At 37.8% G+C, this 24,516-nt stretch overlaps 2 protein-coding genes across 5 annotated transcripts; both read left to right on the top strand.

Annotated features, from left to right (window-relative positions):
• Positions 1 to 1,212: 1,212 nt before the first annotated feature.
• gpr55a (G protein-coupled receptor 55a) lies at positions 1,213 to 16,651 on the top strand. 4 transcript variants are annotated; one of them, XM_082180964.1, is made up of 3 exons: positions 1,213 to 1,513; positions 8,402 to 8,616; positions 13,688 to 16,651. In XM_082180964.1, exons 2-3 carry the CDS (start codon positions 8,598 to 8,600, stop codon positions 14,686 to 14,688), a joined length of 1,020 nt encoding a protein of 339 aa, XP_082037090.1. In that variant the 5' UTR covers positions 1,213 to 1,513; positions 8,402 to 8,597; the 3' UTR covers positions 14,689 to 16,651. The 4 variants fall into 4 exon arrangements, with proteins under 4 accessions (XP_082037090.1, XP_082037089.1, XP_082037087.1 ...); XM_082180963.1 differs by having other exon boundaries at positions 1,218 to 1,513; positions 8,433 to 8,616; positions 13,685 to 16,651; XM_082180961.1 differs by having other exon boundaries at positions 1,218 to 1,513; positions 13,685 to 16,651.
• A 2,404-nt stretch (positions 16,652 to 19,055) lies between these two features.
• lpar5b (lysophosphatidic acid receptor 5b) lies at positions 19,056 to 22,146 on the top strand. The gene has a single exon (XM_082180965.1). The coding sequence runs from the start codon at positions 20,767 to 20,769 to the stop codon at positions 21,709 to 21,711; it is 945 nt and encodes a 314-aa protein (XP_082037091.1). The 5' UTR covers positions 19,056 to 20,766; the 3' UTR covers positions 21,712 to 22,146.
• Positions 22,147 to 24,516: the final 2,370 nt, after the last annotated feature.

The raw sequence follows: 24,516 nt of genomic DNA, 5'->3' as shown, positions 1-24,516 counted from the left end.
AGTCCTGTACATTATTATATCTTGGTGTCATTACGGGAAATGTGTTGAAAGAAGATAGATACATATTGAAAATTATGTTAGCAGCCTGTAAAAAGGCAATTACAAGAAAATGGTACAAGATTGACCCACCATTACAGGACGATTGGATGACAGTTATGGACGAATTACATGTTATGGAACAACTGACCTACAGAATAAGGACTCAAGAGGATCAATACTGGCAAAAGTGGGAGAAATGGACTGAATATATAAAATCGACAGAACAAAGACCATCACATTAACATTGAGAAAAACAATAGAAATCAAACTGTAGAAACATGGTGATCCAACATGTTCTTTTTCATTCCTTTGTTTGTCTGTTTTTTTTGTTTGTTTTTTTTTGTTTTTGTTTTTGTTTGTTTTTTGTTACCCCCTACCCCCCTGTATAATGTTTAAAGAAAAACAATAAAAAGAAAGTATCAAAAAAGAAACAATTTGCCAGTGGGGTAAGAAAAACTATTTTACACAACTTTATCAACTAAATTTATCTTTAAGAATGTTGTGGTGTTTTTTTCTGGAAAACAAGACAAAAATTCTGATTAAAAATTATATTTTGTGAATACTAAAATTACAAAAAAATAAATAAACTTGTCAAAAAAATACTAAAATGTTTGACAAAAAATAAACAATAATAATTAGTTAACCAGTATTGTTTTAGTAATATTTATAGTATGTATTGATATTTTGAGTTTTAATTTTAGTTTTAATTTTAATGAATTGTTAGTTTTTATTAGTTATTATTAAATATCTCTTATAATATATATATAAAAAAATTATTTCAGTTTTAGCCATTTTAGTCAAACTCATTTTATTTCAGTTAGTTGCCAAAGCAACATTTCTAATTTTGATTAAGTTTTTCATCTAATATTTATATTTTATTTTATTCCAGCTTTATTTCAATAAATGAAAATGATTTTAATAGTTTTAGTCGTTAACAATAACAACACGTACTCACCACTGTAGTCAACAGTCTTTGTAACACCCTGTTCTCTACAGTCAGCTGACTACTCAGGGTTAAAAAGTTCTCTCTCTCTCTCTCCTGCTAGGCCAAAAACACTCCGTCTAATCCCACTGTGCTCCTGCTGATTACACGCATTGACACGTATACAAAAGCATGGGGGGACACACACACAGAGAGAGAGAGAGAGGGAGAGAGAGCAGAATATGGGCTGTGCATGTAACCACAAACATTGACAGAAATGCAATCCTAAAATTTCCATGGAAGCACAAAATTTAGACACACGCACGTGAAATAACACGCAGCAAGCACAGACATCAATTAGGCAGGACTGTGTCATGCAAGCTTTAACAAAGAAAAGAGAAACGCCTCCTACTATTAACTAGTCAAGTCAAAGATCAGTATTACATTACAAGGAGAAAGAGCATGCATACCTGAGAGAGAAATAAGGATTTTGGGACTTCTGTGTGTGTTTCTAATCTAACCGTATCTGTGGGGCCAGAATTGCTGAATAATGTAAGTTAAGTCAAATCTATCAAACAAAATTTGGAAAAAGTTCAAAAGTTATTATTTTAAATCTAAAAATGTTTTAAAATTGTTTCTTTTTAGCAGTAAGATTTGGGTTTTCATTTTGGCATAACCAAATTTTAGATCCGTTTTAGTTATTTTTGACGTTGTGCAGATAGCTAGGTGAATGTGTGTGTGTGTGTGTGTGCCGGAGTATTCAGAGGTAGGGGGTGTATAAACAAAGCCTTCTGTCGTTATTGAGTTTTCGGGATGGAATGTGGATTCGCTGAATCCTCAGAATCCTGTGGTTGCGTAACGCCAGTAGAAAGAGTGCAGTTTCAATGTGACAGGCGCTCCTCTCTCTTATAAGCCTCACCTGTGAAGAACAGGTGTGCCGCTAGATGAAACACTGCCCAGCCTTGTCTGGGATCATCAGCAGTGCGATCGAAGTCCGTGTGGCCTGTCGATAAGAGATTTACCTCTAGAATGCTTATTCATTAACTGTGTGTGAACAAATATTGTTTGTGCTGTTGCTCGAGTCTTTCGTATATCAGTTGCTAACATGATAGTTTTGAATTATTTCATATAATTATAGATATTTAAGGATTGCTGGACAACGAGCTGAAGATCAGCTTAGTAAGGTTGGGAGAACAGCTAAAAGTATACCGTGGGCTGTTTTTATAAGCAGGTTCATGTCCCAATTAGCATACTAACCGTCCTAAATAGTATTCGAAATTAGAATTAGTGTGTTCCAAATCATAGTATGTTGAAATTGGTATTCCAAAGATACGCGGTTAGAATCCGAAGTACGGATCTATGCACACTCTACCGGTTAATATTGCCCACAAGCCATTGCGTTGAATGAGGAATTGATTAGAACATAAGGCCGTTTCTCAATACGCGTTATTTAGCGATCTTGCATCCTAGTGTTCTTGTACCACGTCATCATCAACTGTCAACAAGTCCGATTCCAATACTCAAGAACGCAAGTACAGCGAGCGCATTAAAGTACCCGGATGTGTTCTTGATATCGAGGATGCATCGAATGCAGACTTGAGAGAATCGAACCATTAAAGTCCCCCTGTGGTAAAAATCAAGTTTTTAATGTTGTTTATATGTCTGTGGTGTTTTTAATATGCTTTAAGACAAACCATGTGCAAATTCATAAGTCAACACTATTGTTGAGTATTTTCTCCTTAAAACTGCAGTGAATCTTAGATAGTCTCAAAACCGCGGTTTGAAATCGCTGGTGTTTCCGACGTCACAAACTACCTTGTAACCAATCAGGTCAACGAGTGGATCTCTGAGCTGGTGTGAGTGAGTGGAGGCGGAGCTCATTTGCATATTCATAGAACCGCGTATACTAAATGAGGCAAGGGTGTAGAGTTACATTCAAGGCACAAAAAAAAATTGTTCAAGGAAAAAAACTAAAATATGTAATTTTAGTGATCAAAGATGAGATTTAAGGGATAAAATTATTGACTACAGGGGGACTTTAAAACATAAAAAATCCCAGAAGATATCACAGGCGGGCGACGTATGGAAGCTTGGAAGCTTGTTCTCATTCAATAGAAACAGCCATAGAGATCTATGAATTAGAAATACAAACACGGATAAGTGTTAAAAACTACAAACATGGCGGATGTGTGAAACCGACGGTTAGAGAGGTTTAAATAAAGGGTTTTGAGTGATTAATAATCAGTAGCTTATCTAACCTGCCGAAAATAGATTGATTCACTGTTATCCATAATATATTTCATCTAACAGCATTTTGAACTTTTATTCATTAACTTTAAAATGCATCATTATGTGAACACCTGAAGAGAGTCTCTGCATGAAATACCCACAACTGGCAGATCAAAGTGCTACTATATTTCTCTCCGATACAGGAAGTTAAACTAAATTGAATGTGAAGAATTTTAACTGTGAGAAGATGATTGACAGGGCAGGTTAAAGGCCCACTGAAGTGCCTTGAAACGCACAGCATTATTCAATGTGTTGACGTAAATTCCATTGAAACAGGAAGACAGGGCGGGACATATCAAACAACCCCTCCCCTTTTTTAGAACAGCCAATAGCGTTTAGTTTATATATCACAGCTTGGCCAGAGCCGTTGAGCTCGGTAAAGCCGCAGTTTCCTCCTAATCTCCTCCATATCACTTTAAAATATAGCATTCTGTGCAGAATTCAATTGGGTCCGATTCGTTTTGTGGTCTGTGCCAACTCGTGCATATGATCCGTTCTGTGCTGTCGTGTCTCTGGACCGGAGCAGACTGTGTGTGCGCTTCATGACACTAATGTGAGACCAGACTTCATTTGCCTTTAACTTTTAAATGCATCATTATGCATTAATATGAGGAGAGTCTCCGCATGAAAGACCCGCAACAGCAGATCAACGTGCTTCTGCATTTCTTTCCGATACGGAATGAAATGTGGAGGATTTTAAGATTGATTTACAAGATGATTGACAGGCCAGTTTACTATGACAGGATGCGACAGAGAGCAACCATTAAAGATGCAATTGTATCTCAAAGCTTGTCTACTCTTCTGCAAACACACTCAAAAGTATGTACTTTTTCTTCACAAAAAGAGTAGATACTTTTAGGCCGTAGTATACAGTAAGCAGGCGAATTGAGACGCAGCACAAGTAATTGACTTTAGCCGCAGCTTCAGCGTCTATGTATAATGTAGGAGCGGCATGCTGTAGATTCAAGAGAGCATTTGACTGGACAGAAAATCTGATGAGAACCTGGGGCACGTTCAAGCTCAAACCGTAGCACATGGTTTTGCTACGGTTTCCAGGTTGAACGACATGTTTCCTGGAAACGGTGTGCAATGGGGTTTATACGTTTCCTCTTTTTTGGTGGGTGTGTCAAAAATGTCAGCCCAATCAACAGCAACATGTATATAAACTACGCAGTATTAAAGAGACAGCTCATACAATATGGGTCCAAGTAAACTCGTTTACCAATGTGTCCGCTGCAGCTCGGTATACGCAACAATTGAATAAAGACATGTTTGTCTTTTCATCAGTACGTACGTTTACATGCAGCCAATAACCCGTTCAAAACCGGGATATTAGCAATAACCCGGTCGCGCACGGCCATGTAAACACCGGCAAAAACCCGGATATGCTCATATCCCGGTTTTTAAAAACCCGGATATTATACCTGGGGTACCCCCTTTCTAACCCGAATATTTGGTCATGTAAACGCGTATCGGCATATCCCCATCAAAAGGGACATTGATTTGTGTTCTGCGCATGTTCTATTCGCAAGGAATCTTGGTCTTTTGAGTAGGGACGGCGCATACAGAAACCCGCGTGCATATACCGGAAGTAAACAAGAAGTAGAGGTAAACATGGCGAGACGCAGCACAGCACCACACTTTTGGAGCGAGGAGGAAAGCGCAAACAAAGGCGATCGCTATCTGCCCCGAACTATTCATTATCCGCGTGCTGCTGCTGTTGTTGTTGTCTTTGGATACAGGAAAAAGAATCGGAAATGACGCATATTGCGTCTTAAGGAAGTCCGTACGTCCAGACGCTAACCGCGCGTCGCCGTTTACATCGGGATATTGTAAATTCCATGTATTCAGGAGTAACTCTCTCTGCTCACGCATGTAAACGCGTTATTCCGAATGTTTCAGAAACCCAAATAGTGACCTTAACCCGACCATAACCCGGATATTGGCTGCATGTAAACGTAGTCATGCGAGGCAAATGTTGGATAACAATAATTAGGAACAACAGTTTCCACAAATCCTTTCACTCGATTGGGATGTTCTCTTTTATTCTTGACGGCAAGGGAAGTGACTGTAACATCGAGCGTATTTTGCAGCATTTATACAGATTTCATCAGGCTCCGAAAATTCTTCAAAAAGAACACAAAGAATGGCCTTCTCAGCTGCCGTAGTTGCAACTCTTGCGTCATCAGAACTGGTGCTGCGTCCCAATTCGCCTACTTATACTACGCCCTAAAAGTATGTACTCTTTTTGTGAAGAAAAAGTATATACTTTTGAGTGTGTAGCTCTGGCCAATTTGTAAGAGTAGGCAAGCTTTGGGACATACTACTTCGTCATCTTTAACGGACAGATCTGTCGCGTGCGTCCTGTCACTGTAAACTGCCCTGTCAATCATCTCGTCACAGTTAAAATCCTCCATTCAATCTAATTTAATTTCTTATCGTTTCGGAGAGAAATGTAGTTGCACGTTGATCTGCCAGTCGTGGGTCTTTCATGCGGAGACTCTCCTCATGTGTTTGCAATTTGAATATAATGATGCATTTAAAAGTTAATGGCTAAACGTATCTTTACAAAAGTTCACAATGCAAAGACAGATGCAATATAATGTGGACAACATTGAAAAAATACATTTTCGTCACTCAAACTAATTAATCACTCAAACCCCTTTATCTAAACCTCTCTACATAACCGCCGGACTCACGCGTCCTCCATGTCTGTAGTTTTTAACACTTTTCAGTCGTGTTTGTAGTTCTAGCCGTTATATAGAGCCTAAGTCCCTCCCCTCCGCTTCCGGCTCATGGGACCTTATTTCGGAAAAATATGTATGGTAGTCAATGGCGAGAGACAACTTATCTTTTTATTCCGTCTGAACTGTGCCCTGAATTACACATATGATGTTTGTCAATTTAAAAGATAATTATGAAAGTCAAGAAAGTCGCAGTTTGTCATAAAACAGAAGAGGAACATTTAGTTTTATGTGAAAATCGCTCAATGAACTACATCTCTCGTCTCGCACTATGTACGTCACAAGATCCGTTGCTCGTATGTGTGCAGACTGGTACAAAACACTCAGGCATGACGCCGTAACGTTACGATTATAACGTAAGACTATAGAAAAAATGACAGACGTTAGCTTCAGTAAAGTTAGCTTCATTCATTGAGAGAAAAGGTATGACGTCACATGTGCGCCTTTTGGGTTTGTGGTCTTTGTAATTTATGTATTTTCACAGTCTTATACCTCAACAATTTTACATCAAACTGCAACTTTCTTGACTTTAAAATGTATCTTTTAAATTGACAAACATCATATGTGTAATTCAGGGTACAATTCAAACGAGATCAAAATATTTGTTGTCCCTCGCCATTGACAATATTTTTCCGAAATAAGGTCCGATGGTGGTCCACCGGAAGGGGAGGGACTTAGGCTCTCTATAGTGCGCATCGATCTGCACTTCGGATTCTGACCGGAAATAGTAGACCATCCGGGTATCTTTGGAACACTCATTTCTACATACTACGATTTGGGACATACTAATTCTATTTTCGAATACTAGGACGGATAGTATGCGAATTGGGACGCACCGTGGGTGTTCAACGCACCACCGTTTCCGTTTAAAAAACCTTTTGCAACTTTTTGTTGGGGCTGAACCATAGTAGACTGTAAAAAATATGGACAAAGCGTCTGTGACGTCACCCATAGACTTCTGAAGAACGGTTTTGAGGCCGTTTATGGGGGGTATGGACGGCGCCATATTTCAATACAAATGTTCAGAAAGGATAACTTACAGGTATGATTTGTTGTGTCAGATCATGGCCGAGACGTCAAATTTCAGGAATTCCACTCGGCGCAGCCTATGCTCGTTGTCAGCTGTCAATCAAGCTGTCAATCGCGCCCTTATTTGTCATACATTTTATATCTAAATACGATCTAAACTAACGAGTTAGAAAAAAATTCACCCCCCTCACAGTTGTCAGGCACTCGGAACCTATCGAAAAATACAATAAAAGTCCATGGGACCAACCTGTAAAAACATGAATTTATGCTGTGAAAACGGACATTTTAACAGTAGTGCAGAGATCGTTTCCGGACCGAGTCTATTTCTTCTGTGCTGCACGCGCTGAATTAAAGTGACAGCGCATGGTTCGTGGTCAAAATGAACACAGATTGACATGAAAATATAATAATCTCACCATAAATGCGTTTAATTTAATTATACTCTTTTTCACAGTCATCTTTTTTAGGCTACTTTAAGACCGGGGTAAAGCAAGGAAAACCGCAATACTGACAAAACTTTTTTTAAATAGGCTATAAGTTGCTGTATAACTTCTGGATTTGAACAGTGGTGGAGTAAGTAGCCTATCTCGTAAAAGTACAAATAACCAGAGACATATTTACTTCAGTAAAAGTAGAAGTACCACAATGAAAACCCTACTTAAGTAAAAAGTACCTGATTTTAAATGTAGGCTACTTTAAGTATTAAAAGTAAAAGTACTTGCATTAGATTAGCCTACAATTTATTCTCTTAATGTCTATATTCTAATAATTAGGGCTGTAACAATATGAAACCGAAATCGCGACACACACCCAATTTGAACTCAACATTAGCCTATAGGCTATTTTATAACCAATTTTATTTTGTATTTGTTTTTATTAATCTGATTGGGTGGGCCACCGATCAATCTGGGTGGGCACGTGCCCACCCAGGCCCACCCATAAATCCGCGCCTGGGCATAGTGTGCACAGCAATGGTTTTGCGAGTCAGTAAGCGGAACTTGAGATCTGTCGTCATCTGGTGTTGAGGTTTGATAGCCTACTTTGGCACACTATTGCACTACTGTACCACTTTACTACAGTTCCCCATTTATGCTGTGTTGCTGCCGTGAATGAAAGCTGAATGTTGCCAATTAGAATAAAGTCAAAATGGTTATTCGGTCTTTTTATTAAGCTATAAAGTTATTAGATCGTCCCTTGTTAGCTGGGTTCCAACTTTGACATCTCAAATATATTGGGTCAAAATGTCATATAGTAAGTGACATTTACTCATTGGTGGGTGCAGTGTTGGCTTTTTTTTTTTTTTTTTTTTTGGGCTTCTCATTTAACTAAACCCACAAACAGCGCGCGTGAGCGCTTCTGATAGTTTCTCTTTTGTCAGATAAAACTCACCAGTGTCTGTGTGACAGCAGAGTCGGTCTGCAGCGGAAACAAAAGAAACACAACTCATCCAACAGACACGCAATGCTGCAGAGACATTTTTCACAAATCAACCCCCGCCGCGAGGATGTTCAACCTGCCCTGAAGTCTGGATAACGGCAGACACCACCGGGACAAATCATTTGCTAATCCTGGGAATGAGCTCCAACCATTCATGTAAGTAACCGTGAGAAGTGCGTTCATTACAGCAATTCACTGGTAACCGCAGTTTCCGACTAAATTAAGCGATAGCGGTAAAATTGTAATTATCTCAAGACCGTTTTTCCATTCTGACATGTTTGGCTTATTTTTACTACAGTTAAAAACTTGATAATTATTTGCTGGAGAATAAAAATTGTGACCTACGTGTCTTGTTTTGGTTCAGATCAACCGAATTCATAAAATCATATTCTGTAATATAATATGTAAAAAACAACAACAAATATAGTCATAGCATCTGTCACATTAATTTCTGTAGTCTAATTTCTACTTGATTTTTATGAGTTTCAAGTTATGCTAGACTACTGGATTTCTTCATCAGTAATTCAATTCAAAATGGTAAACGTATAAAATAAAAAGGCTAAGGGTCAAGTTTAATGTGGTTATTGAACAAAAGAAGAAAAGTAGGGAAAATAACACAGAAAGAATAAAAAATCCCAAGGACACCACATTTCCATTTGCCGCCTTTTATCGTGATATCATCACAGAATTTCCAGCAATCGGTGTTTGATCTGACAGATCACAGACCTAACCTACTTCTGGAGACATTTGACCAATATCTTGTGTTCGGATGGAAAGCAGCCCTCTTGAATCTTAAGTTAATCTTAGTCAGATGATGTATTTGACCAATTAATAAATTAAAATCACTTTTAAAAGCTGACCATGTTTCTCCGTGATAATTCTGTATTTGAAAAGTGATATAGACCTACCCGGATGCGGTTATTTCCAGCCAATGCTATTTGCATGTATTTTCATCGTTGTTTGTTTTAGATCAGATGAGACAAGGGATAAGAGTTTCATCTCTCTTTACACCTCAGGGTTGGTACTCACAGCAAAATTCAATAATTCTGCTCAAATATGTTTAACTTGAATTATAACATTATAGGCTATGTTATAAATGTAACTCTTTATTTCGATAGTCCACTTTAGACATTCTACTAAGTATTAGTAACTTTGCAACTACATGCCTACTACCAGTCATTAGAGTATTAGTAGACTGTCTGCTTAATATCGGCTAACACTTTATTTTGACACCCACAACAAACCTTCTACTGACTATAAGTAACTTTTCAAGTATAGGCTACATGTCAACTTATTCTACTAACCTGAACCCAACAGTCTACTAATACTTAAGGAGAGTTAATTGACATGTTGGCTACTTGCAAAGTTATGTAGAATGTCTAAAGTGGACAATCGGAATGAAGTAACTTTTTGAATATATAAAAAATATTATTCAGGATAGACAATGCAGGGAAGTTGGAAACTTTATATTGCTGTTCTGAAAATTAAACCTCCAGGCTCAGTATTTAAAACCATCATATTGAAAATTGGCACATAAAATATATGACACAAACTATTTTTACACAGAAGTACTATCAGCTAGGTAAATGTGTAAAAAAAAAAAAAAATGTAGGTAACACATTTAGCCAGGGAGGAAAAACATTAAAGGATGTGCTACCACCAAAATAAACCTCAAACCTTTACCTTAAAATGGCACGAATATGTGGGTAGAGCATCCCGAGAGGTTGGTCAGGGCATCGGCACTAGTTTCGGCAAACATGAGTAAACTAAAACCATGATGTCACTGTGTACATATATCTTGTTCTGTCACATGTGCCGTTTCATAGCTGTAAGCAACACTGTAAAGTTTACATCCCAAAAAAATGGTTTCTGTCTTGATTTCATTAACATGTCTAAATATTAAAGACAGACACTTGTGTTTCAACAGTGTTTCCGCCTTTAATGAAGTCAAACCCAAAGAAGTTTGCTTTTTAGAAGAACAATCAACATGTTGAAATAAAAAACACCATCGCACAGTCATTTTTGTTCATGAAAGCAAATAAAACTACTGTGCGCTCATAATAGGTGCAGTGTTGGTACATAATTAATTCATAAAATCTGCTATACAAACAATGAGCCATATAACAGACCATTTTTGCACATTTAGGCAGACAGTATTGATTGTAGTGTAGGTGTGTTTGTATTAATGTAAATATGATCTGTACAATGAGGTGTCACTACATTGAATATTTGCAATTTTAGAAATGAATGTCAAAACTATTGAATTGATCAGTAATCTTAATTATAAACATCACATACCAGTTACAGTATAATCATACTGAACATTTACATGATTTCCTCCAATATATGTTTTCACCAAGCGTAAAAAGATTTGCTAGAATTTGCAGTATAAATAGTATAAATGGTGGGAGATATCTTTGCACCAAGTGTAAAAACCAATAAGTAACAGCTTGTTTACAATAAGTGCTATTTGTAATATGTTGAAAAAGAGTGTCTCACTTGTGAGGTAAAGACAGTAACCTTCTTCTGAAAAAAGATGAACATTCTGCCATCCGATTACTCACCGTTTGTTCCAAATCTGTATGACTGACGTTCTTCGTGGAACACAAAAGTAGATGTTTTTTGGCAAAATGTTTGCAATTCTTTGCACTACAATGGTCAACTTTAGGAGGATTTAAAAGCAGATGTGATGCTTATTGTATATTTTATAACATTAACTCTTCCGTTAAAATGTGTAACTCTTCTGTTAAAATCATAATTTTTACAGCTGTTTTAGAGTTATGGCCTTGTCATAGCTGTCAACATTTTTATACACTAATGCTCTCTTCTGTTCACCAAGGCTGCACTTATTTTACAAAATATAGTTAAAAGAGTAATATTGCGAAATATTATTACAATATAAAATAACTGTTTTGAATTTTAAAGTGTAATTTATTCCTATGATCAAAGCTGAATTCAGTGTCACATGATCCTTCAGAAATCATTCTAATATGATGATTTGATGCTCAAGAAACATTTATTATTACTTTCGAAGTTTAAAACAGTTGTGCTGCTTCATATTTTTGTGGAAACTGTGATACATGTTTTTTCAGGATTCTTTGATGAATAGAAAGTTCAAAAGAACAGCATTTATTTGAAATAGAAATCTTGGTAACACTTTACAATAAGGTTCATTAGTTAAAGGTGCTGTAAGCGATGCCACGCGTTTTTTAGGCCAAAAATTTTTTTGTCACATACAGCAAACATCTCCTCACTATCCGCTAGCTGTCTGTCCCCTGAACACACTGTAAAAAAACGCGGTCTCTAGACACCACAGGCTCCACAAACTGCAACAAAAACAAACTGGGCTCACCCGCACCACGAAACACAACAAACAGTGCTCCAGCCAATCACCGACAAGAAGCATTGGAGGGTGGGGTTTGGGGGGTTAGTGCGTGTGCACATGAAGTGGGTGTGGAGGAGAGAGAAGCATGAAGAGGGAAGTTTGAATTATGGCCGAAACACGACCAAAGAGGTGTCCGATGAACAAATTGCAAAGAAGAGGGACAAGGATAAGGGACGAGGATAAGGAACGCGCGAAATACCGAATTTACATTGGAAAAACCTTTTAAAGGTGGCGAGAACTCCGCCGGCAGAAGGGCTTCCAATCCACATTCAGTTGCTCTGTTTTTGCAGAACAGGTAAATCCATATTTCTTTCTAAACTGACGTTCATGTTCGCCAAACCAACACAAGGATGTAATTAGCTAGAACTATGCAGTCAGCGTTAGCTTTGGTGAATACAACATATAACGTTATGTTTCTAGCAGATAGCGATCAATCTCTATTGTAAATGATCAAGCAAATTCAGGGCAACAATTTGTGTGAATGCTTGTTTTCATCCACTGTTTGTTATGAATTTGAATGTTCATTTATAGGCTGTTGACAACTTTGACAAAATTTGTTTACGACGCCGCCGTTGTTTATTCTCACTGGGAAACGCGAAGCTACGTTATCTTGCTATTATTGCGTCCTTGTATGGGAGCTATAGTTATAGCTTCAGGTGGCGAAACGATTTTAAAATAATGTTTCTCTTTTTCTGCATTCTGTTCTGCATTATATAAAACCCTTTATCTAACTTAGCGACATTACACATTGAATGAAGTATCAGTAAAACTTAACTTTGTTTGTAGTGACTACTACGGATAATATTGGAAGGGAGGGGAGGAGGGAGGAGACAGGATGAGGAGGAGGGAGGGTCTAGCTAGCCTCCGTTTTGTTTGACAACAATTCGAATGTCAACAAGAAGTTACGACTCCCAGCATCGCTTACAGCACCTTTAACTACCTTAGTTAACATGAACTAAGAATGAACAATAATTCTACAGCACTAATTAATCTTAGTTAATATTAATTTCAGCATTTACTAATACAATATTCAAATCAAAGGTTGTATTTGTGAACGTTAGTTAATGCACTGTGAACATGAACAAACGATGAACAGCTGTATTTATATTAACTAACATCAACAAAGATTAATAAATACAGTAGCAAATGTATTGCTCATTGTTAATTCATGATAGTAAATACATGAACTAATGTTAACTAATGAACCTTATTGTACAGTGTTACCGTAAATGTATTTACTGTCACTTTTGATCAACTTAATGCATCAACAATATGCCACAAATGCTCTAGATTGATCTGAACTTGTACTTCAATCCAGAATATTTCTATAACTACCCCGTATGTTCTAAAAATATTTTGCAAACGTTCCCATTAAAGTTATGAAAAGGTTATTTCTGAATGTTCTCTGAACAAAATGTTTTTCTTGTTTATACGAACATTAAGGGAACATTCCATTTCATAAATTCTTCACACATTATAAGAATGTTACTTTTCCTATATCTTACTTTTAGGAATGTTACTTGGATGTACAGTAGTACATACGAAAGCGCTATATAAATGCTTCATTCATTCATACTTTTGAATGTTCTCTGAACATTCTGAAAAAAGTAACATTTAAGTTACTTAAAGTTAGACGAATGTCCAAATAAAACATTTGAGATTTGTTTTTGTGCTAATGTTTTTAGAGCGTTATTAAAGACCAGATGAATTTGAACAAAAGTTCTATTAATGTTACTAGAAGAACGTTTGTTCTTAACTTTAACAGTACATTAGCCGAAGTTCTGAGAACGTTCCCCCGTTAGCTGGGATACTAACCTCTCTTTTTCTCTTCCTCCATAGCAGCCAGCTGTGACTGGGTGTGCTGGGTCCAGTGGTGCGTGTATGTGCCCATTCTGGTCGTCGGCCTCCCTCTGAACCTGGCCGCTCTGTGGCTGCTGCTCTTCCGTGTTCGCCGCTTGAGCGAATCCACGGTTTACCTCATCAACCTGATCATCAACGACGGCCTGCTGCTTCTGTCGCTGCCCTTCAAGATACACGCGTACAAGAAGGAATGGACTCTTGGTAATACCTTCTGCTCCCTGCTGGAGAGCCTGCTCTACGTCAACATCTACGGCAGCATCATGCTGAGCATGTGCATCGCGGTCGACCGCTACATCGCTCTTCAGTTTCCATTCGCTGCGCTTCGTTTGCGTTCTCCACGCAAGGCGATGCTCGTGTGCCTGGTCGTGTGGATGACGGTCTTTGGATTCAGCGTCCCCATCTACAATCTTCACGAAGGTCAAAACACCACTTCAGCTTACTGCTTCCAGCAATTTTCCAACCGTACTTGGTCCAAAAGTTGGATTCTGATCTCAATGGAGACAGTGTTTGGCTGCAGCGCCTTGTTGATGGTGTTCTGTTCTGTGCGCGTGGTGCAGATTCTGCACGACCTGAGGACACGCAATCCAGACGATGCCAAACTGCGCAACAACAAGAGCATGAAGATCGTCATCAGCAATCTGGTGGTGTTCCTCACATGCTTCATTCCTTATCACATAGCGGTGCTGATTTACTTCCATGTCAAGAGAAACAACCCTGAAAACTCAACCATCATCATTCCCTGGCGCTATTTTGTGCACATCGCCATATGTATTAGCAACGTGAACATCTTGGCAGATGGCGCGTGTTACTACTTCATTCTTAAAGAGAACCTGGAGTCTGTAAAGCGAGATAGGAGAATGGCTATATACACCAGAGAGACGCGCATACGTTCAAAGAATTCAACGTTATTTAGCGAAACGCATAATGGTTCATCCACAGACACAGAGAAGAAGGAAATATGTGTGGTTGCTGGTTTTACATAAAGACTTACAGGAAACTCGGGAAGACTGAACTCTAGGATGATTGATCCTACAGTAACACAGCAAAGGAGGATAGTACACAGTAAGACATGCTTGTATAGATGAGCTGAGTGTGTTGGTGGATGGGAAGTACTGTATACACAAAGGATGTGTGAACATGGGACATAGGTCAATTGTTTTAAACAAAATTTAGCTGTATTCTTTTTTTATTATTATATATTTTTTTTTTTTACTTTTTTTTATCACATAACACTTACAGCTTTTCTGAGCCATGGTATACAATATTTTGGAGTGAATTTTATGTTTACTTAAAAAAAAGAGGTGTCAGGGTCACATTTGACCCCCAAATGTTTCATTTTAAAAATGAAAGTATATTTTTATGTTTTATGTATATTTCTATATTGGTACTCTCTAGTTTTTTTGCATTGTGAGGCTAATTTTACCCTCCAATTCTCATTACTGTAATGCAGAATACAAAGTTTCTTTCTCATTTCTGTAACTGTAAAATTACCCAAAATATTAGAAAAATCATTTGAAATTATTGAAATTGAAATTAATTTAGATTTATACATCAAAAGCATGTGTTATTTTGAATTTAATTAATTACAAAATTATTTTCTTTTAAAACCATAAATAGCATTTTTACACAAACACATATTAATAAAAATAATTACAAATTGCATGTATTAGTGATGAGAATAAAAATGTAAGAATAATTAAGAAAAGATGGGAGCAAAATTTGCTTATTTATTTTTGACTGTACTAAAGCATAAAAATACCTTAATATTTTTGCAGATATTAAGGAAACATGATAAGTTCAAATACTTGTTTCTCTGAAAAACATAAAGCTACAACCAGTTATTTTACCATGTGGGAATGTCTGTTTTTGTTTTGGTCTGTTTGATCCCGCCCACTTCCAATTTACCCAATAGTATTTGACTCCCGGGTTGCCAGTTAGAGGGAAACACAGCATATTGCAGCCATGGAAGTCAGCAAACAAACTGGGTCAGAGATCGCAGTTCGTGTCCTCAATCTGGCAACCCACGTGAGCGTTGACTCCAATGAGGAGGGGGCGGGAAAAAAACTCTCCAATTTATTGAATTTCTGCAGTACCCATTTCAACCACTAGCTGTCAATATTACACATTGATTTGTCCTGAAATTGTCCACAATGCAAAAAAATTAAGAATAAATAACAAAGTCCTAATTGTAGATTACATTTTGCTTGTGCAAAATATAAAATACTGTTCAATCAAATACATATTTAATCAAAGACAGTATTTTGAAACCTGATTATGTAAGGAATGTGCAGCTGTTTTCTTGATTTGTTTGGTCCAAACTCTGTTCCTCTTCTCACCAGCAGAGGACGAACTTCAGCTTCAAGGATTTCCATAGCTTGTCAGCCAACAAGATATTTATAGCTCACATAAAGCCAGTTCAGTGACAGTGCTCATGTTATGAGAAATGATTAACTTTAACGCTATCTTCCTGCCACAGAATAAAGTTTAAGTTGATGTCAAAGGTTCCCGTTCTAAAGCAGAAGCATTTGATTGAAAATGTGCGTAGACTTGTGTTATGAGTGGGTAAAGGTTAAATGCAATTGACAGGGAGTGTCTTGTTTTATAGCAGGGAAGTTTGACAAAACGCTACATTTTAGTATTTTATCTCAAATCAAGTTTAATGCCATAACCCTGACTGAATGTGTCATGTTCTACCAGCTAAAAGGTGCTCTGAGTATCTATTTGATCATTTTTAAATATTATGGTGCTTCGATATTATAGAAGTGTAGCTTCACTCTAATTTATCTGTTATAATTACAAGATGTATCTTTAGCTACGGTTCCTCGTGCAGCACTGGAGTTCACAGATGTTCAGAACCTGTACATCTGACTGTTGTCACCATCTCTCTTTGTCTGTTTGATACTCATGTTATTTATTACAATAAATAACACTTTGTAATAAAATATGTGTATACCGTTTGAGGCGTATTTGTTTAGCTTCCAGCTACAGAAATCCTTCTGATCTGTACAACATAACCCACAAGAAGACTTATATAGCTGTAGTAATGTGTTAGGTGTCACAAGGGCTCTCAGTGCCCTTGCTCAATGTGTTTGCTTGTTTTTTTCGTTTTTTTTCTCGAGTGCTTTTAGCTTGAGCACAACACAACTACACTAACATACATTCTCTTAAAGCTGAAAGGTTGACCTGTTCGGTTAAATGTATTCTTTTTAAATATCAAGTTGGGACATGTGGACATATCTGTGTTCTGTTAGAATTTATTAATGTACAATTTATTAACCATGTGGTTATCTTTACTAATCTAATTTGATATTTTGACAGTAGAAATTATATATAAAGGAGTATGCAGGTAGATGTGAAATCTGTAGTGTCTGTGTGTGTGTGTGTGTGTGTGTGTGTGTGTGTGTGTGTGTGTGTGTGTGTGTGTGTGTGTGTGTGTGTGTGTGTGTGTGTGTGTGTGTGTGTGTGTGTGTGTGTGTGTACAGGTGACAGGTGAATTTGTGGGTTCCAAAATTCACAGTAACTGATTATAACTGATTTTTATACATATGAAATTGAAATTGTACAATTTGCAGGAATTTTTTTGTAACAAATTCTAACATAACCCTTTACGATAATGGTTGGAGTGAATTTTATGTTTACTTAAAGGAACACGCCAACTTTTTGGGACTTTACCTTATTCACTGTATCCCCCAGAGTTAGATAAGTCCATACATACCCTTTTCATCTCCGTGCGTGCTGTAACTCTGTCTGACGCACCCACCGCTAGCCTAGCTTAGCACAAAGACTGGAGGTAAACGGCTCCAGCTAGCATACCGCTCCCAATAAGTGACAAAATAACACCAACATTTTCCTATTTACATGTTGTGATTTGTATAGTCACAGCGTTTACAAATAACAAGGTCTTATTGGGAGCAGTATGCTAGCTGGAGCCGTTTACCTCCAGTCTGTTCCTTTAAAGGGGCTATATGTGATGCGATCTGGGAAAACACGTCGGATGTCACGCTGGGCCGTTTTCAGTAAATTCCAAAATAGTTTGAATGTCAGTTTTTTGTCCAATTTTTTTTTTTCATTAAATTATTATTTTATAACATCTTTTCTCTTATCTTTGAAAATATCTTGGCAAAATTCCCTTGTTTAGTGCAGAAAAACAGCGATAGTGTCAAGCTGAAAATACTCTCTTTCTCTAATGCATTCTATGCGACCATTTTCTCTAACGCCCGGCAGAGGTGAAAAAAACAAAACAATCGCCGTATATCCCATACACCTGTCCGTCTCTTAACACTACAAAGATAGTTTACCTATAAAATAAACCACATAACATGTACAGTGAATGCGTATTAGTGCGCATTTCGCGCCAATCCTGTTTTAAAAAAAAGAGTGCCAAGCGTCCCGACGGTGACAGTTATTAAACCTGTTTTTCTCAAAATTCCGTTCCAGAAAATCATAGCGATCGGCCGACTTCAGATAAACATAACTTTTGCTACCAACAAGCTATGATAAAAATAAATACAGATTTCGAAAGGGCTTGATACCAGCTTCCATATGATATCAAAGCCTGTAATAGGTAAAATTTCACCATGTGGTGGGTTTTCCCAGATCGCATCACATATGTAGAATTCAGAAATGCTTGTTATTAGCGACACCGGTGGCCATTAAAGGGGTCATCGGATGCCCATTTTCCACAAGTTGGTATGATTCTTTGGTGTCTTCATGTAGTTTGTAACATACTTTGGTTAAAATTCCTCAATGGTTGTGTAAAACAACACCCTTTTTACCTCCTCAAAAACAGCTCTGTTCACAGCAACCCGTTTTGGTGCATGTCTCTTTAAATGATAATGAGCAACTGCTCACTCCACCCCTCTCTTCCATGGGGCATGTAGACACAAGACACGTAAAGTGCTGCCTTGGTGGACAGTATACAAATGGCTGAGGGTGGAAATATGCTAATATGTGAAATATGCTAATACGGGACAGTCCGTCAGTGGTCATGGGCGGAGCGTGAGCAATATGACATCATCAATGGCTTGTTTATTGAGATTGTTTAGGCTTTTTGAGGATTAAAAAAAAGGAGTGAATGGATTTTTTTCTTGTATGGTGATTGTGTCCTCACACTGCAAAGACACATTTAATGTATATGCAAACACCATGTAAAAGTGAATTTTGTATCCGATGACCCCTTGTATCCAATGACCTCCGATGAACTGCAGCCTAACTAGAGGACCTGGTATACCTCCTTTTCCGCGATCATGTTCTTGCGCACATGATCGTGAACGTGAATGTCCATGAACGTGCGTGCCTTTCAACATATACTCCTTTGGCAGTGAACGCGGAAAGACACATATGTTGAACGCGGAAAGACACATATGGTGATCTAGTTTTCAAGCACTCAAGTCACTCGCACATGTGCTGTTGTAGGTGCGTGGATGTCGCGGACACTCCTGATGACGAAAATGAAGTCACAAGGACAGAGCACGGCCGGCCGAAGTAGCCTATACTATGGGCTTTAACGTGATTTAATGCCCTGATATACCCACAGCAAAGTTAGTTTTCTTTCTTTGCTTAGAAGTAAAAAGAAGTTGGAAATACCTTTGCAGAGATACTGTTAACGAACACTGCGACGTCGTCCACACTGCTGAGTGTGACATTTAGATTAATATCCTAAGGCTTGTTCGACTTAATGCAGCGCTGTGCAGACTGATCGGCAGCTGACTTGAAGCAGTGCATGCCGGTTAAAAATGTTTGCCGGCTTGATACAGCGCCGACGCAACGTGACTGTAACGTATGCCATCAAAGTACCGCAAGAGCGATTCGAGAGCAGACACAGGACTCAGCCGGTGCCGTTTTTTATTTATTTATTTATTTTATTGCGGTGCAGTTTCTCAAGAGCGGCTGCACGAGCTCTGATGACGACACAACTGTTCCACGATTGGCCGAATTCACCGCATGACAACTATCACATGAGTTTCATGTTTATTCTCACACCTTTAGTTCCACTTATGCTCACAAATCTGCATTTTTATAACAGTAAAAGCACTTTTCATGTAGTTGCGATGTTATATTGTGTCATGTTTATCGAAATAAAAGTGATAAAAAAAACTAGAGTCCACTTTATTGCTATTTAAATAGTAGGCTATAGGCTTATGTTACTTTATTCTTCTACAATTAGACGATGTATTAAGCAGTACGTAAAGTATTGAATGAAAACGTACCTGAAACGTCTGTGTATTTTACAAATATTGCATTTATTTCATTTCAGCTGTGGTAAAGTATGCAAACACAGTGCGAGCATCACTACGGGAAGCAGAAAGTGTCTCCTTGTTATAAATAATTTAATTAGTTATATTTTGTTACAAAAATAAACAAAACATTTTCAAGTAGACTATTTATAGGCCTATATCAAAAATGTATTACCTTAAACGTAATTCGAAATATTTAAAACATATATAAATATGATTTGAGATAGGCCTAATAAAATATATTTTATACAGTAGCCTAGGCCTAATACAGGTTAATAAAACAATTACAAATTACATGTATTGCAGTGATGAAAATCATTTTAAAAAATAAGAAAAACAAGAGTAGCCAACCAGATGCAATTTCTTCTTTTTTTGTGTCATCTTTTTCTACACGTTTTCCTGTTTTTTTTGTTTGTTTGTTTTTTCGTGCGTTATAATTCTTTCACTGTTTAAATTTTACTTCAAGCCAATAGATAATGGCCATGTGACATCTTAAGCCATATTGTAACAACATGACCAAAAAGGTCAAAATGAGGTCAGTGACCTGTATATTTTTCCTGAGCATCGAACAAATGGAAATGTTCAACTTTTTGCAGCCAATAGCCTACCTCAATACCTCATTAAAAGAATAACCTACCGTGAGAATTAGGACAAGCACCACTAAAGAGGCGGAGAAACCCCCTTACCTTAATCTACATCCTTCCTCATAGTCGTTTCATTTCTCTCTGGGTTATCTCAAAACCGCTATTAAAATCCACCCAGAGGTCAATTAAAAACTAAAAGGCCAACTCCGACCCAGCCTTTCTGATTCCGTACGCCTGAAACATGTCTGGGAACATCACCAACTCGTGCATTGAGGCACTCGGACCTTCCGACCGGTTCCTGGTGTCGGCTGTCGTGTACGGACTGGTTCTGGCCGTGGGTCTTCCGCTCAACGCGGTGTCCCTGTGGATCCTCCTGCGCGGTCACGGGCTCCGTTCACCATGCGCCGTGCTCATGGTGAACCTCGCCGCGTCCGACCTGCTCCTCGCGCTCTCCCTGCCGCTGCGCGTCTACTTTTACGCAACGCTCCAGTGGCCTTTTGGAGTGGGCACGTGCACCGCTGCCATCATGCTGTTTCGCGTCAACATCAGGACGAGCAGTATCTTCATCACTTTAATAAGCGTGGACCGGCTGGTCGCCCTGGTCTTCCCTCTGCGCTCCCGGTCTCTGCGAACCACCGCGTGCGCCTGCAAGTGTTGCGCGGTTGTGTGGATCCTAATCACCATCCTTTGCATCCCGGAGATTATAGATCTTCACAGCAGCCTGAAAAAGTGCACCAACTACACACACTACACACCGTGCTTCGAGAATCAAACTCCCCCCAGTTCCTCCTCGCTAATAATACTGGCGTACGCACAGGCGACATTTCTATTAATTCTGCTGGTGGTCAACATCGTCTCCACGGTCGTGGTCATAGTCACGCTGAGGAAGCGTCCCAGCACCGGCGCCGCCAAAGTCAACAACAGAATGAACGTGATACTGATTTTTGTAGTCAACATGTTGGTGTTTATGATATTTTTCCTGCCGTTTACTATACGAATCTTGTTGAAAGACATGTATGATGACCGCAGGGATGTTTTACGAGCGCTCATCTGCCTGGCGAGTGTCAACTGCTGCCTGGACCCGCTCATCTACTATTTCTCCCTGGACTCCTTCCGGCAGGACAAGGGGAAAAGACAAACGGATATGGGAACGTATTCTCTCAGCAGGACGACGGAAAGGCTTTGACTCGAAACTTTTGAGTAGCTGGAAATAGTTAGGATATACAGTAGATACTACGGAGACCCTAAGGGGACATGTCATGATGACAAATAAAAAATAATCAATGCTTTAGCGTTCCCTCGAAAAAGCACTGAATATGTTTTTTCTCCCGCGTAAGTTTGTTTTCTTCGCAAAAGTCTGGCCTCAGAAAAAAAAAATCTGTGCCCTCAGAAATTTGGTAAGAAAGAAAGTAATTATAAAGTAATTCAGAACGTATCTGGACACTTTATGGGTGTCAAACGTGATTAATAGATCTACGGTGTTTAATCTTTCAGAACACCTGTGTGAACTTCAGAACTCATTTTATACCATGAGAGGGTTAAACGGCATAAAAAAAAAAAAGATGGTTGGATATTTTGTTTAAATGTCTTATTCAAATGTCCAAATAAGTGGTCTAAATACACCTAAATAAGTGGTCTAAATACAGGAAATTATTCTTATTTCTTTTCATTATTTTAATTTCTTCTATGTAAAGCACTTTGAATTGCCATTGTGTATGAAATGTGCTATATAAATAAACTTGCCTTGCCTGCCTTGCCTTGCCTTGCCACACGCTATTGGATCTGTTTGACTAAAATATCGTATTGTTATTATATAATAATGTTTAATTGCATTATCTTTTAACTGGCTTAGATGTAAAGATTTAGCAGTGTCAGCATATGTGGTTTTCAGAATATCTCCAACAGAGAAAAGTAATATTTTTGTTGATAATGTAGCCTATAAAACATGTTATTAATTGTATATATTAATATTTATTTTCACAGTGATGACTAAGTGAACCACATTGAAGCTATGCCTTTTTCCACTTCCTGTGTTAACAAGATGTGACAACTGTGTCAATGCAACCTCACCGTTTTTAAAAGTAAAATATGTTGGCCTAGAAAACTGAAGAGGATCTTCTGTGTGCATCTGTTGGCATAGCACATCAGTCACAAACACACAAATGTACATTTTGTCTGTGGGTTTTGTCTAAAATGAATATGCCAAGAAGTCTGAGGTCAGGATGCAGATGATCAGACTCAAACTTCAAACTCTGCTTAAATATGATAAATGTGCCTGTCATAAAACCTGCATCATTAATGTCTGATCTTAAATATGACAAACACCTGCTTATTTTTGTGATTTTAAAGAACTTCTTAGATTCTTCTTAGATGATGTTTTAGGACTTTTGTTTCTTCATCTAAAAAGTCTTAAAAGTGACCTCTATAAACCACAATACTATATAAAAAAAAATTACGTGTGTGTGTACAGGTGACAGGTAAAAAGTCTTAAAAGTGACCTCTATAAACCACAATAATATATTTTAAAAAATGAAACATGAAATCAGCATGAATCTGATGTTTCTGAGATTTCTCAATCAATGTGTCTTTGATCATGTGAAATAATTGTTGTCTTTTTATATTAAAAGGGTGTTTATATTAATACCCCTAGTTGACATATGTACAGTATATGTTTCAGTGTTTGTTAACATACATGCATAAAATGCAAGTGTCATATTTTCATGTTGAGTTTCCTGTTTTTTTCTCCCCTTGTGCCAAACAACTATACACTAATACAGTATTATTCGATATGAAATATAAAGAGCAGTAGTGAAAATTGTAAACTATTTTCACCCGTTTTCGATTGACTAATGCAAAATAGTGTTTTTGTTTGATCTAACAATCTTATATAATCCTAATAAACCCATTTGGCGAAAGTCTCAAGCATGACTTAACTGTTAAGAATTTGTTCTATAAACTGTGTTTAGAGTGTGTAAACTAACACTGCTGATGTTAAATGCTAAAGCAGAAGGATTGGTAACTATGCTGTGTTTGGAAGTGGTCCTTTGGACTTGGTGGAATATTTCATCAGCTATCCACCTTTTTCCTACGTCCCGTGCACGCAAAGCATCAAGGGACGTAGGAAAAAGGTGGGATAAGTTATAGGAGTAACTTCCATTAAACTGTAAACTGGTAAAATATTCGCTCTATGAGAGTAATAATACGAATTTTCAAAAATTGGGTACAATAAGATGACATTATTCTACTCACCCTTCAACCATCAAACATTAAAAGGACATTTAAAAGTGTAAAAGCTTTAACAGAGTAGGCTACTTCAACAGACTATTAATAACCTCAAAAGCTAGATTCTTTCAGCAGCAATATTACTGTGGTAATATATTTCAGTGTTATCATGTCACACGTTGCCTTAACCACAATGCTCACTGGAACATTGAGTGATAATATTTCAAAATACTTCCTGTTTTGACAGATAACACACATTCTTCATTTACCTGCTTTAGAAACATTCCTCTACTATACACTGCTAATAGGGATTTAGAAGTGAAAAGGGGATTTGAAATTATTAGTGTCTGTCTTTTTGAATGGGAGTTCCCCATAGCTGAAGTGCCTAGTCAGCACTTCACAATACACAATAGATACAATAACTTAAAAAATCATTACGTGATACAAAAGGTAAAATGTCAGAAACACTGTTCAAATACCTTAAATATGAGTTGTTATATTGCTCTCTGGGTTTTTGTCAGTAATACTAGTTTACTCACATTACGTGTTTTTTTTACATGAGGATTCTATTATTTACTCACCTTCATGTTGTTCAATTAACCTGTTAGGCCGAAGAATCTGTTCAAAGCGACTTTCTTACTATAACAGTTCACACCAAGAACGATAACAGATAACTATAAACGTCCACACCAGCGGACAATATTGGTCTGTTTATTAAACGTGTGCCGAAGTTTTGTCCTCTGCCGCTATATAGGTGCAGTATGTAATA

The sequence above is a fragment of the Leuciscus leuciscus genome (genome assembly GCF_965113295.1).
Source record: "Leuciscus leuciscus genome assembly, chromosome: 9".
Taxonomy (NCBI): Eukaryota; Metazoa; Chordata; class Actinopteri; order Cypriniformes; family Leuciscidae; genus Leuciscus; species Leuciscus leuciscus.
This window is presented reverse-complemented; position numbering and strand designations above follow the sequence as displayed.